The 15,170-nt window shown below is 46.0% G+C and overlaps 1 protein-coding gene across 3 annotated transcripts in view; it reads left to right on the top strand.

Moving 5' to 3' along the window:
• The window catches only part of SLC12A5 (solute carrier family 12 member 5), a 1,549,598-nt gene that overhangs the window by 1,156,809 nt on the left and 377,619 nt on the right, over positions 1-15,170 (top strand). For all 3 annotated transcript variants that reach the window (XM_069651368.1, XM_069651367.1, XM_069651369.1), the window contains exons 8-9: positions 1,147-1,358; positions 6,444-6,608. In XM_069651368.1, coding sequence (XP_069507469.1) covers positions 1,147-1,358; positions 6,444-6,608 — 377 coding nt within the window. The remainder of the gene's footprint in view (positions 1-1,146; positions 1,359-6,443; positions 6,609-15,170) is intronic.

Genomic DNA, 15,170 nt, shown 5'->3' with positions numbered 1-15,170 from the left:
TTCCCTCTAGTTCCTACCTGCCCATGGTCTGTCCTTTTTCCTTTCGCTGACTCTTTATGTCTCGTCATCTCATTTTCGAGTTCTTCAATGTCCCTACATTACACTTCTCGCTCTCTCTCTTTCTCGCTCTCTCTCTCTCTCTCTCTCAGCCGCTCTCTCACACTCTCTGTGTCTCAGCCTTATACTTACCCATGTTTCAGCCTTTCTCCTTTCTCTGTCTATTTCTCTGTCCCTCAGTCTCTCTACATTTCAAGTGCCACAATGTCCTTGTATTTCTCTCTCTCTCTCCCCCTTCTCTCTCTCTCTCTCTCTCTCTCTCTCTCTCTCTCCCTCTCTGACTCCTACCTGCCCATGTTTTTCCCTTTTTCCGCCTTTCTATGTCTCTCTCAATGTCTCTCTTCGTTTCACTATTTCAGTGTCCTTGTAGTCTCCTCTCTCTCTCTCTCACTCTCTTTCTCGCTCTCGCTTTATATATATTTATATATTTCACTCTCCCTCTCTTTGTCTCAGCCTCCTACTTGCCCGTATTTGTCTTTTCTCTCTTCTCTGTTTATTTCTCTTTCTCAATTTGCCCAATGTCCTTGTATTTTTCTCTCTATCTCTCCCTCTCTCTGTATCACTCTCTCCCCGTACTAGCCCATGCTTTGTCCTTTCTCCTTTTCTTTGTCTGTCTATCTATTGCTCTGTCTCGCTAGGTCTCTTTCTGCCACGTTATCTTTTTCAAGTGCTGCAGTCTCTCTCTCTATCTCTTTCAATTTCTGCAATGTCCTTATATTTCGCTCTCTCTGTGTCTCCCAACTGCCCAAGTTCCTCTTTCCTTTCTTCATCTTGCTATTTCTCTGTCTCCCCTTATCTCTTGTGCTGACAAGTCCTTGTATTTTCTCTCTCGTGCGTGCTCTCTCTCGGGTGCTTGCCCTCTCTTTCTCACACAAGCTCTCTATCTCTCTGTCCCTCTCGCTCTGTCTCACTCTTGCTCACTATACTCCCTGTCTCCCTCTCTGTCTCCGAACTGGCCAGGTTTTGTCCTTTTTCCTTTCTCTGTCAATCTATTTGTCTCTTAAATTCTCTCTATTATTCCCTATCTCTTTTTCAGTTGCTGTAATGCCCTTGTATCTTCCTCACTGCCTGCTCTTTCTGTCTCCCTAGGATCTGTATCTTGGGTAACAGGACTCTGTCCCGCAGAGGATTTGATATTTGTGCCAAGGTGGTCCAGGAAGGGAATGAGACGGTGACAACCCAGCTGTGGGAGCTCTTCTGTTCCTCCCGCTTCCTAAACGCCACCTGTGACGACTACTTCATGCGGAACAACATCACCGAGATCCAAGGCATCCCTGGGGTGGCCAGCGGGCTCATCAATGGTGAGATCGGAACACATGGGGTTCCCGCTGAAATGAGGCCTGGGCTTGACATACAGGCACATTGAAAGAGAGAGGGGCACAGAAGTGACGTGCTGGCACCTGGGAAAAGTACCCATTATTGTCTAAATGGGCAGGAATTGGACTATCAAAAAGGAGATAGGGCTCAGTGAAAACTGACTGTCGGTTGGCACAAGCGAGCAGGAATAGTGCTTCCAATACTGCCAAGGGGTGGCACAGTGGAGACCCACTGCCAACTAGACAGATGTGGGTACCTACTAATGCCCTGTTTAGCTTATCATTAGAAAAAGCGAGATAGGGGGCACCATGGAGTAAAGCTTGAGTAAGGCTCCTATTCCATGGTGGCAAATCTTCTTTGTTTTTGTTTTCTTTTCTCTTTTTAATGGCCACCATGGAAAGGGAGAAGGCACTACATATCATATCATATCATGTCATATCTGTCATCAATAAATGGATGGAACAAGGGAGGCCTTGCCAGGTAGGCACACCTTTCTTGTCCAATGGATCACCTAAATTGGGGGTTCACTCTCACCAGGATGTGGAACAGTGATATAAGAATCATGAATTGTATTATAGCGTTTCACGGAACATCAGAATATCATCAGGTGGGGTGCAACATTATTTGCAACCACTGTAAACCGTTTGTGGTGCAAAACCAGTAAGAGTAGCTTCTCCAGCTTTGTGTGAACTTTCAGGATGTGCCGAGGATCACACAGTCAGGAAAAATGCTCAATGTTTGAGGAATCAGGTGCATATCAAAACCCAGCTTTATTCAAACAACAAATCTAAGCTGGGACAACATACAAGCATTTCCTTTTGTAGCTCTCGTATTCCAGAAGATTACACACTGGTTTTGTTATAAAATTACATCACAAATGATGTGACATTACATTATCAATTTCTAAAACCTACTGGGAGTTGGGGTTGGTTAGTAGGTCAAGCTGCATATAGAATGTTTAGGGGTTAGTCACTTAATTGGTGGATGCCTATCTGATGGCTCCACCTGGGCCCATCCTACCCACAGATATTATTTCTAATATATCACTATAGGGCTGATTGATTGGTTGGCACAATCCATAATGGCGGTTTGTTAAGGGGATTTCCTATTGGTTGGTATCTAGTTTACCAACCTTGGACACTTGACAGGTCGTCAAAAGATGAGCCAATCATAGAGTAGGGGGCGAGAGGCCCATGGACTGCTCTTCATCCAATTAAGGGTTATCATCCCTCATCCTCTATTTATACTTTTAGGGAGTATTGCAGGTGCCCTATCTCTGTTCCCTTCTAATGAATGGCCAGTGTTTTCCATATCTGGGTCACGTGTTGGGATGTCATGTATGAGGATGGATTTGCTTCTATTTATTAAGGTTTTAGCTAATATTAATATGCGTGTGGTGTTTTCTCTTACCACTGAGAATATTCTTGGGTTATTCTTCATGGGGTCTTTTAGTTTCCTGTTCTACCACACGTGACTATCAAAGGCTGTTTGTACCTTTCTGAAACTTTAATTAAGCTGGGAGTATGCTTCTTGCATCTTTGAGAACCGTTATCGCGTGCCTTCATTATGCCATCCCAATCCTCCCTTATTTCCCACTCACCTTGACACTTGTTGCCAGCTACTGTCTGAGATCTGCATGAATATGTTTTTCTGTAGATTCAGCCTTTTGAGTTTCCCAGAGGCTTTGGGGCCTGTGCTCATTCTGAGACAAGCTGCGGCATCCATCTTTGGAAAGATCTAAGAGCTATATTCCCATGTTGGTCATGCTGCAGTCACTTTATGCATGGGTCATGTTAATGTTTTTCATGTCTTATGGATGCCCTATTAGTATACTTCATGTCTAAATGCATATCTTACCTATTGTGCATGCTCTTCATGTTTAGTTTAGTTTAGTTTAGTTTATTATTTGTATAGCGCCGCCTGGCCCTAGGGCATCCAGGCGCTTGCGATGAATACAACAAGAATAATACAACAGAAATGTACAAACCGATTACATATTTACAAATTTACAGTCTTGGTGCATGCTAGTAAGGTAGGGCTAGGCAGTTTACGTTTCTTTGGATAGAAGCCAAATTTTGGTGTTGTGTCTAAATCTGTGAAAGGAAGGTTCTGATCTCAGCTCGAGTGGAAGTGAATTCCAAAGTTTGGAGGCAAGCACGGGGAAGCTGGAGCCACCTGCTTTTTGGAGCTTAAATCTTGGGATATTTAAGCAATGTGTTTGAGCTGATCTGGTAGGGCGCGCTGGGGTGTGGTGATTGAGATTGTCGGATAGGTATCTGGGTGCTTGGTTAGCTAGGCATTTGTGTGTGAGTGAGATGGTTTTATATTCAATTCTTTGTGGTATGGATAGCCAATGGCAGGTGCGTCTGGCGTCCGAAATGTGTTCATGTTTGGGTATGTTCAGGGCTGCTCGCAAGGCGTTGTTTTGTATGACTTGTAGTTTGTTGATGTTTTTCTGACTGGTTCCCAAGTATAACGCATTGCAGTAGTCAACTTTGGAAAGGACTAGCGCTCTGGCTAAGGTGATGCAGTTGGATGGTGAGAGGTAAGGTCTGCTGGCATTGATGAGTTTACAGGTGTAAGCAGTGGCTGATGATATGGAATTGATCTGTCTTGTCAGTGTGAGGGAGGAGTCGAGGTAGATTCCTAGGGTTTTGACGCTGTTAGAGACGATGATGTTATTGCCGTCTATAGTGAATGCTTGATAGAGTTTGTCGAGTTTATTAAGTCTGGGTTGGGAACCTAGGAGAAGAAGTTCGGTCTTGTCGTCATTGAGGCATAGGCCATGCTTGGCCATCCATTCTTGGATAATGGAATAAATGTTGTTGAGAGCAGTGAGGTCGGTGGAGTAGTCGCCTGTTAAAGGGATCAGTATTTGGGTGTCATCTGCGTAGTTGGTGTAGATGACACCCAAGCGGTCCAATATGTCAAAGAGGGGTTTCGTGAACACATTATATAGAGTGGGGGAGACGCAGGAGCCCTGGGGGACACCGCAAGTGACTGGGGCTGGGATGGCAGAGGCTGTGGGTGCGTAGACTCTCATGGATCTGTTGTTAAGGAAGGAATGGATCCATGCGTTGGCGTTATCTGAAAATTTGGCTGCTGAGGATAGATGTTTGCAGAGGATGTCGTGGTTGACCAGGTCGAAGGCGGCCGATAAGTCAAGAAGGAGAAGGATGGCTAGTTTACCATTGTCTTTAATGTTGTCCATCTGTATCTTAAGGTCAATCAGGGCGGTCTCAGTGCCGTGTTTGGGGCGGAATCCTGATTGTCTGAGTCCTAGTAAGTTATTTTTCTCAAGGTGGTTCTGTATCTGAAGATAGGCAGCTCTGTCGAGGATTTTTAGTAGGAAGGGTACGGTCGTAATGGGTCTGTAGTTGGTGGGGACATTAGGCTCAAGGGTGGGCTTCTTAAGTAAAGGAAGAACCCAGGAGTCCTTGAGGTTGTTGGGCACTATGTTGGAGGTGAAAGATGAGTTGATGAGGGAAGTGATGAAGGGAGCAAGTTGTTTGGCTGCATCTTTAATGACTGGGGCTGGGCAGGTATCGCCTTGGCATTTGGACGGTTTAAGAGAGTAGATTATTTCTTCAACCTCTTTGATGGTTATGGTGGAAAACTCAAAGAGGTTATTGTCATCATTTTGGGGGGTGGTGTGGGTGTGTGTAGAGGGGGTGATGTTATCAGTGAGGGTGAGGCTTTCTTTCTTTGTCAGGATTTTGGCTTGTAGTGTGGCAATTTTGCCTAGGAGTGCTTCCTGGATGCTCGTGCACCAGTGGATGTCTTTGTTACAAGTGTCTGGAGTGGGGGAGGGTGATTCGAGTTCTCTCAGGATATTGAATAGCTCTTTGGTATTAGATTTGGCGTTGCTGATTCTTTCATTGTACATGTTTTTTTTAGACTGGATGATGGCTGATTTATAGATGTTCGATGCCAGTGCGTAAGATGTCTTATTAATAGTGGATGGTGACTGTTTCCATGCTAATTCAGCTTGTCTTTTGGATTTGCGGAGTGTTTTTAGTTTGGGGGTGAACCAAGAATTGAGGTGTGCTCGTGGTTTGGCTTTCCGAAGCTTGAGTGGTGCTATGGTGTTTATGGCCTTAAGGATAGTTGTGTTGTATAACTCTACTAGTTCAGTAGGGTTGGTCATGGTGGGTGAGAAGTCGATGGTGGAGTGCATGTTTTCTTTGTGTCTAATGCATGCACCTCTGCTATGTGTACTTTGTGTGTATGCGTATAGTTGTCTAGTTTCTCTCTATCTCTCTCACTATATATATATATATATATATATATATATATATATATATATATATATATATATATATTAACAACTACCTGTCACTCTACAAGTCAACTCATCTCTCTTATTCATAACAGTAACGTCATGGTTTTAGAGAATCTCATCTTCCACCCCAGACTCCTGGAGCGGTAGGGCTGTCTCAATTGGTAACGTTTCTCACCTGGACGATACTGGTGAGGGGCAGGCACTGGAATCCGTACTTGTATATTCATCAGAGTAGGGGTGGTGGGTATTTCCTGAGCATTCATCTACCCCATTACATTACCACTTTGAGTGTGCTGGCAGAAAGAAGTGTTACCAGTTGACAGCACCAGACACTGGGGCAAAACCAAAAAGGTGATGGCTGGAAGGTTTAGAATTATTTAACCAGACACTACCAAGTTGGCTTGAGCTGATATTAGGTGTTATCACAAGCTTGGATTGCACTGACAAAATAAGGCAATAAGATCATGGTGGGTACTGGCCGCAGGTGGCATTACTAGGTTGGGATCTGCTGACAACAAATGGCATCACTGAGTGGAGGAACTCTGTTGTTCGAGAAAGTTCTGAACAGATTGAGGTGAGTTGGGGCACTGGCAGGTTTCACTGGCTATTTTTGGGCACAATGCAGCAGACCACACTGGCTAGTTTAGGGTACGTGGACAGCACATGGTACTCAGCTTGAAGAAGAAGCAAAAGCTTTTGGTGTATGTGGATGACCTCTACTCAGGCCATTCCCCCAACGTATTGACTATGTGTATGCCTACTGTGTTTTCTTTCTTTTACATTTTAGAAAACCTGTGGGGGAACTACCTGACCAAGGGGGTGATTGTGGAGAAGCGGGGCATGCCCTCTTCTGCGACAACAGATGGCATCAACTTGGACCAGCCCTATGTCTTCAGTGACATGACATCGTACTTTACCCTGCTCGTCGGAATCTACTTCCCATCGGTGACAGGTAAGGACTTCCATTGCAGGACCCAGGAGCCAATGAATGTAGGCCACTTCCTGTGGAGGTGGTCATCAGCTATTCTCTTGAGAGGATGGCTCTTCTGGATATCTTCTGGATCTGGGCGGTGAATGAAGAAAACAATGGAAACAGAATTGGAGATGGCACATCGGAAGCAGGAAAACCTAATTTTGGTTAAAATCAATATGAATGAAAATCAATTTATCATTGATAACACACCGCCTAGCCCCCAAAAAATTGAGAGAAGATGGGCTTAGTGCATGTTAATGTATGTGTACAGGGGGTGGGTAGTTGGAGTCAATTAAAGATGCAGGGCACCTGTCGGGGAGAAATTCTCCCGGGGTCGGCTGAGCCGTCCGCGGACCTCCGGGCAGGGAGGCCCCAACTCCTCCCGTGTATCCCAAAAATGAGTATGAGGCACACGCAAGAAGCAAGGTGGTTCTGCTGTTTATTGAACAAACGGCAGGGATGGGTCAAGGATCGTACGCGTCGGTCCTGACACACACTCCTCATCATGGGCTCGCAGGCCCTTTTTACCTTAGTATGACGCGCTACTTGCGTCACCTGGGAAAGTTAGCAAGAAACCTATCGCCACTCTGGATTGGCTCCTCGAGTGGTAGGGTTAGTATAGCATACGTATAGAGAGCATTGTTAGTGGTTGAGGGTTAGTCAGGTGGTATACTTGGGTTGTCCCTTCAAATTGATACATGAAAATTGTTACATGGAGACCCCTGAGGATTGGTCAATGTTAGTGGCGTCAGTGATAAGAGCCCCATGTTCTGATTGGTCCACACACGAGCCCCCCAGTCTGGGACCATCGCTGTTCCCAGCTCGCGGTGCACCTGTCATTTGCAACAATGTTTCACTATGGGTATGTGCAGACAATGTGAGATTTATTCATATGCTGGAAGGCCGACTACTCCCACCGCTGCAGATGTCCTTTGAGACGCTTAATAGTATCTGCCTGAGTCTTGAAGCGGGGAATCCAGGCGTCTCCCTCCTCCCGGGCCTGGCACCCTGTCAGGTTTGGCTTGATAAAGTGAGGTGGGACCGTGGTTGAGGCAGAATTCTGCACAATTAATATTGTATTTTCCACTGTGTGCCTGGCTTGATTGCAGGTGTGACCTTGGCGTCGGCTTGTGGCATGCGAGTTAGCAACATTGTGCCCTTGACTGTCTGCTTTCGCCGGGCTCATTCTACGGGATCAGCAACTGTACTCTGGCTCATTCAATGTTCAAGGGAACTCTTGCTTGAGGCCTACTTGGGCCTGGTGTATAAGTGGAGCCGTCTGATGCACAGGCGCTTTAGGTTATGGTATCATATTGCTTTATCTCCAGTATCGTGTCTTCATTATACTTTTCATTATTGCGCATGGGTTTAGGAGAAGCGTGAGCAAGCTTTTTTAGATGAGTTCATTGTGCGTCTGGCGTTTCTGCATTTTGAGAAGCCTATGTGAAAAATAATAAAGATGCGCGTCTATGGGTGTGTCCGTCACCTATGTCGTAGCACTGAGTATGTTCTTCGTGTGGATTGGTGTGGGAGTGTCCATTGTGTATGTTGCACGGGTATTCTGACCGTTGGCTAGGTCGTCATGGCATCTCTAACGATGTGTTCAGTTAGTGCTGGATGATTCAGTCGAGTTCCTCCATGCCGCAGGCGTCGGCAAGGGTATGGCAGGCTGGCGGGCACGCGGGTGGGCACGCTGGAGGGCACATCCGTATGTTCTTGTACCAGGGTATTTGGTCGTCTGGTAGATGGGCAAACTCCTCTCATGGCGGGTGCCTGGGCCGCGATCCTCTAGGCCAGGAGAGAGAGGGGATTGGTGGGAGCCTTTTCTTCCATTCTCCCACTTCAGTCCCCCCTCTGGTCGACTTGTTGACCACAAACATATCCTTTTCCTTATCTCCTCTCACTCTCCATATTTTAGTTACTCCTCCCAAATGTCCATAGTGGTTCACATGGTCTTCAAATGACCAATACATATATACACAAGTTCCTCCAGGTGTGCAGTATACCCACTTCCCTATGTAGCTCCTTGGGTTTCTTGGGTTTTCGAGCTTCACAGAAGGTGGGTCCAGATGGTTGGTGATGATCTGGTTGCGCAACTTCTCTCTCTCCTTTATTATTATGCCTGTGTGTTGACCGTTATCTGCTGGCATCAAGGGGTGCATACCAACCATTTCGATCATCTCGTCAGTGGTTCGTGCCTTCCGGGCCTTCCAAAATCTTATCAAGATCAGTGCAGCTCCAGCCAAAATAATGCATCCAACTATAATCTTCAGTCCATCTGACAGCCAAGATGGCATCCACGACCATAATATCGAAAACCAGCTGTCGTCCTTTTTCACACCTTTACTTTCATCCATCATTTTGGAGTGCATCTGGGCCAATTGTGATACTGCTTCTGTCAGTGTACCATTGTCAGCATCGTTAGCAGGAATAAATGTGCAGCATGATTGTCCTATCTTTGCGCAAACTCCTCCTTCCATTGCTGTGAGGAGGTCCAGTACATATCTGTTCTGTAGTGCCACCATCCTCACTGCTCGTAGTTCTTCTTTTATTGCGTTGAATCCATTTACTGTAGAATTAATTGTCATCATTAGTTCCCATCTAGTTATCTGGAGCCATTTTGCGTTTGCGTAAGCCTGTAGTCCCGGATGTATTATTGAGGAGAAGAACATTGCTGCTCTGCTGAATAGTCTATGTTCTGGCAGGATTGAAGTGAGTGCTGTTTCCGACCGTCCCCATAGGTAATTTCCTGTCAAAGGTTCTCCTTGTCTTTTCTTTCTATTCAGGACGGTGTTGTTGCCGCTGTTTTGGTTTTCTGGCTCCTTCTGAGAGTGTACAGATCTCTTCTTCCTCTTGTTTCCTTCATCCATTTTGGGAAAGTTTGCCACATTCACATGTTTCTGGGGCACCACTAGTGATGATACATTGACGTGTACCATTGTGCATATACCATTCCACAGAGGGGGCAGTGTGTGGTATGCCTTGTCTCCGCAGGCCCAGTAATGGTCCATTACCACTGCTGTTCCTGCTCCCCCCTCAGGTAACTCCGTCACACTTGCACAGTTGGTGTTGTATCCCACGTCCACTTCTCCTTTATGTTGGTAGCATACCTTAGGAGCAGTCAGCGGCAGTATTGTTATTGGGTCTTCATCCTTCTCTATCCACGTTAGCATGGGTACGTACTTGACCCAGGTCATCCAACATCTGTCGTTGTGTTCAGCAGTACTCTTAGTATCCTCTCTCGTTACCATGTTGCTGCCAACCACTCCTATGTCCCATTTGTCACCCAGGTACACCTTCCCTGTTATTATTATCAGTGGTCTTTCCCAACATCCTTGTTTACCAGGAACTTCAGTGGCGTACCAATCACATGGTAGGTACTGTAATGTTACTTTCTTTGTTTCTCCTTTTTCAGGGCCGCTTGTTATGTATCTGAATGCTTCAGCGTGCAAACTAGCCTTGTGGTAACTCAAATAAACCTTGAGGAAGTTGTTTTCGTACGGGTATGTGTCTCGTGTTTTCCATACCAGGTGCACCGTGTTCCCTTGAAATCTCCCTTTCGTTTGGAACAGTGCCAAGTATATTATACCTCGTGCTGTTTTTTCATCTATTTCCGTGGCAACGAAAGTTCGGGAAGCGCTCATGGCGTATGGGATCAATGAGCAGACGTAGCAGCTGTCTTCTGTTGTCTGCTTACCTATTTGAGTCATGTGTTGGTACCAAATGTTGTTCGAGACGTGTGCTGAATCTTGTATGTAGTTGTCAATACCTTTATTGTCTGAGTATGTGCTGCGTTTAACTCTATTTCCCTTGTGTGGGATTTTGCTAGTACCACCTGACGTAACACCTGTTGCAGCCGGGGGTGGGGGTATGTTAGATTTGGGAACAGCCAAAATATTTATAGCACAACTGTTCTGCCATACAGAGGCAGCCAAGAACCCGGTGATCATCAAAATCCCTATCATTTTTATTACAGATGTTAATCTCACCGGCATTTTGCTCTTACCTTGCTGCAGTCCGGCAGCTAATTCTTGCGACGTTAAAGTTGCCCGCCTGAAAATTCTCAATATGCTCGTTATTAGTGTTAGTTGTTGTTTTCAAGCTCTCCCTATCAGGTAGTCGTTCAGTGCCCAGGCGAAGAGCTGTTCCCACTCCAATCTAAGTGATCTATCTCTTAGGACAGGCAAGTAAGGGTGGAGATGGGGCATTGACTGTTCTATGGCCAAGAGAAATGCCGTGTAGTAGACACGTACCCTCCTTCTTTTTAGGTACTTTGGCCTTTTTATGTGATAGACAAATTGGTGTGATAATTCTTCAGGGTAGTTATCGTCTGAGGGTAGCATCTACTCCTGGGCAGTGAACTTTGTTAGTTATTTATTTTCTTAGCAGTACAATAATACACAGTACCTGCATGTGCGAGAGAAAAAAAAGAACATTCAAGTGTTTACATGTGTATATGTGCAAAATAATGTCCTTCAGTTGGGTTATTGCTGCAGTGGGAGGGATGTCGATAGGCAGGGGGTTTAGGGCTCAACTGGCGGAAGTCTCTTTACTCTTTGATCGTGTGACCATGGGGTGGGCGGTGTGGGAATTACCCTCCTCTATGCCAGTAGTTGTCTCTGGGGAATCTGGGGGGTGGTAGGGTAGGGAGACACTTGGGCCGTTAGCTGTGGTAGAAGTCTCTTCCTCCGTCGGCGACGCTGTTGCTGTTCTTCCAATGGCCCTGTCGGTGACGCTAGGGCGGGTCTGGAGTTTGCAGATCTTTACGTCGTGTAGGTGATTCCAGGCACGTTTGTCCTGTAGCTTTACTGCTCTTGTTGATACTTCCTCTACCAGGTGGGGGCCAGTGAAACGTGGGCTGTTCCACTTTCTGTTGAAATTGCGGAGTAGTACGTGGTCACCTTTAGCAATTTTGCACAGTTTTTCTTTTTCTCGTTCTCTGTCCTCGTCTTCTTGTTGATCACTCTTAGACCCGCCCCGCGTGCGCTCGAGCTGTTGAGACACAAACACTACACTAGTAATCAAAGAAGACACATATTGGTACATTTCATCACCAAGAACAGCTGCAGTGCTTTCATAGTCAGTGAATGCTCTTGAGGTTGGCGTCAGAGGAAGGCGCATTTGACGTCCGGTCACCACCTCGTGAGGGATGAGGTGGTGGTCGGAGCCTGGTCTATTCCTCAACTCAAATAGGGCTAGTGGAAGGCAGTACAACCAACTCTTCTTTGTCGTTTGCTGTATCTTTGCAATTGCCTCCTTCAATAGGCCATTCAGGCGTTCGCATACACCGTTGGCCTGCGGGTGATATGCACACGCAAATTTATGCTTGATGTTCAATAAGGATGTGATGTGCTGGAACATTTCATTAGCGAAATGCGGGCCGTTATCTGACCGCAGTATCTTGCATACTCCCCACCTGGGGAAAACCTCCCTCACTAGGAATCTAGCTGCTCTAAATGCATCTGGATGTGAGCAGGGTCCTGCCTCAATCCACCTGGAGAACGGGCATACTACTACAATCATATACCTATTTCCTTGACATATGTTGATCATATCAACATAGTCAATATGGATATGTAGGAAGGGTCCCTCTGGCCGGGGTGTAGTACCTTTTATCACCTTCAGTGTGTGACCAGCCGTGAACTGTTGGCATGTGAGACAATTGCTGATGAAGTTTGTCACATGGGAGTTTAACTCGGGGCAGAACCAGTCTTCCCTAATTCGTGCTGCAATGACCTCCTTGCCTGTGTGGGCTGGGTGGTGTAATTGGCTCAGGGTGGTGTTCAATAGTGTCAGTGGAATTATCATCTTTCCAGTGTTACCCTGGCGCCATAGTGCGTCAGTTGGTGACATTGTACATCCTCTTTTTACCCATATTTCTTTTTCTGCCATTGGTGCAGCTGCTTGTAGCTCCATTATCTGTGTGGCCGGGAGATGTGTGTACCCTTCTCTTATCAACATCTCTTTAGCTATCCGCCTCCCTCTCCCTCTCTCTGACTCTGGGGGGTTCCATATCTCACCAAAATAGGCAGCATACTTTGCATGTGCGTCTGCTGCTGCATTTCCTTTTGAGACATGATCTTCTCCATTAGTGTGTGCGGTGCATTTGACCAATGCTAACTCTTGGGGGTCATTTATTACTTCAATTAGTTCAGCCAACAAGAGGGCATGTTGTACTGGAGTGCCGTCAGCTCTCCTAAACCCTCTTCTCCTCCATTTTGACAAACCTGAGTGGACGGTGAATGTGACATATGCACTGTCAGAATATATGGTCACTCGTTTGTCAAAGCTTTCCTTCAACGCCAAGATCAGTGCAACCAATTCAGCTGCTTGAGCGGAGTAATGCTGCGGTAATTGTACACATTTCATCGCCACACACACCGGCACCTCCGTCATTTTTACCACTGCTGCCCCAGTTCTCCTTATACCATCACTATGGTCAATTGTTGATGACCCATCAATGAACAAGAGCTCACCTCCATCTAGTGCGTTCTCTTCAACCTTTCTAGTGCATGAGTACATTTCAGTAGTCTGCGTACAGTCGTGTACATAGTCTCCTTCCTCAATTACTTCTGCTATGAACCTTGCAGGGTTAACAGTGCTGCATCTAACAATAGATAGTTCTGGTCTGGATAAGATGATCTCATAACCTGATGCCCTCTGCGTGGTCAGTGTGGATTTAGGCTTGTTCAATATTGCAAATAGTGCATGTTCTACAAACAGTGTGGTTGGGCACCCCATGGTGATTGCTGATGCTTTTTCTACCGCAAAGGCAGCTGCGGCGAGACCTTGTTCGCAGGGGAAATGTCCTAACATCACAGGATCCAGGTGGCCGCTGTAAAACGCTACTGGTTTGTAGCCCATGCTTGTTTTTTGAGCCAGCACTGCTTTCATCACTGCTGAGTCGCAATGTGAAAATATGAAAAATTGTCGTTCATAATCTGGGGTGGCCAGTACCGGGGCAGTGGATATTGCATCTTTCAGTTCATCAAAAGCCTCTTTCATTTCCACCCCAACTTTTTCTCCCCTCTGTTAGCTTCTTTCAATCCCTCAAGTAGGGGTCCTATGTATGAGCTGTAGTCAAATACCCATGCTCTACAGTAGTTGCACAGTCCCAGGAACTGCTGTAGTTCCCTTATTGTTTGTGGCAGGGGCGTTTTTGAAATGGCTTGTGCCCTTTGTGGTGCAATCTTTCTTCCGTATTGGGATATGAGCTGACCAATGTAAAGTACCTGTTCCTGACAGTACTGTAATTTTTCCTTGTCTACCTTGTAACCCTTTTCAGCCAGTATTGTCAGCATCTTAACTGAGTCTTCCCTGCATCTCCTCTCACTGGTGCTGCAAAATATTATGTCATCAACATATTGCAACACTGTGCTTTCCACTTCAATGTTACCCAAATCCATCTGTATTACTCTGTTGAATATCGAGGGTGACTCGCAGTACCCTTGTGGTAGTCTGGTGTGCTTCCACTTTGTGTTTCTGTAAGTGAAGCTTGTCAGGTCTTGTGAGTCTGGGTGTAGGGGTATTGAGAAAAAAGCATTTTTGAGATCTATCACCGTGAATCGTGATGCCTCTGCTGGAATGCCGCACAAGATTGTGGCCGGGTTTGCTGCTATAGGGTATTCTGCTTCCACTATGTTGTTCAAGGGCCTGAGGTCCTGTATGAAGCGCCAAGACCCCCCTTTAGCCTTGCGCACTGGGTATACAGCTGTGTTACATGGTGATTCTGATGGGACCAATATGCCATTGTTAATAAAGGCTGTTATTGTTTCATATATGCCCTCATCTGCCTCTTTTGATAGTGGGTATTGTTTCACTCTGGGTAGTATTGCGCCCTTTTTCAATTTTATCCTTACTCCCCCAATGCTTTTTATGCACCCCACGTCATAGGGACTGGTAGTCCATAATGATGTGGGTACTTTTGCCATATCCTCCTCAAGGAAGGGAACTGGGGTGGACGTGGGTGCCTCAAGTGCCATTGCAATTTTCTGTGCCACTTGTTTGTACGTCACTCTTAGCCATATTTCTACACTCATCATAAACACCATTTCACCTTCTTCCTTTTCTTCCGAGAAGAGCTCCTCATCTGACACCTGGGTGAGTCTACATCCTTCTGCTAGTGCTATCACCGCCCTCCATGCTCTTCCTTCTCTGTCTTGGGCATGTACTGCGATGTAATCAGCAGTTGCTATTATACTCTCTATGTTCACCGAAATCACCTTTCCTTCTGGTTCATTTGTTGGCGTTTCAGGTCTAAACAAGTAGGCTGCTGGTCTCCTCCAAACTTTTCCTTCAATCCCTGGCATCCATGCAAATGCCATGTCTGTCCCGTATTGGAACAGTTCACCATCCACTGGCTCAGCCCTAACCACTGTCTGTCCACAGTATGCTTGCATAATTTGTCGTGCAGTGAGCATGTTAATTCCTGGGGTTGAGCAAATTATGCCGTCCTCCGTAAAGGAGATCGTCATATTCAGTCTGCTCATTATGTCTCTCCCCAGTATATTTACTGGTGAGGCCCTAGAATACAAAAGTGGG

This window comes from Ambystoma mexicanum, chromosome 3p (genome assembly GCF_040938575.1).
Source record: "Ambystoma mexicanum isolate Mex_15411 chromosome 3p, UKY_AmexF1_1, whole genome shotgun sequence".
Taxonomy (NCBI): Eukaryota; Metazoa; Chordata; class Amphibia; order Caudata; family Ambystomatidae; genus Ambystoma; species Ambystoma mexicanum.
Note: the sequence above shows the minus strand (reverse complement) of the source record. Positions and strands in the feature narration are given on the sequence as shown.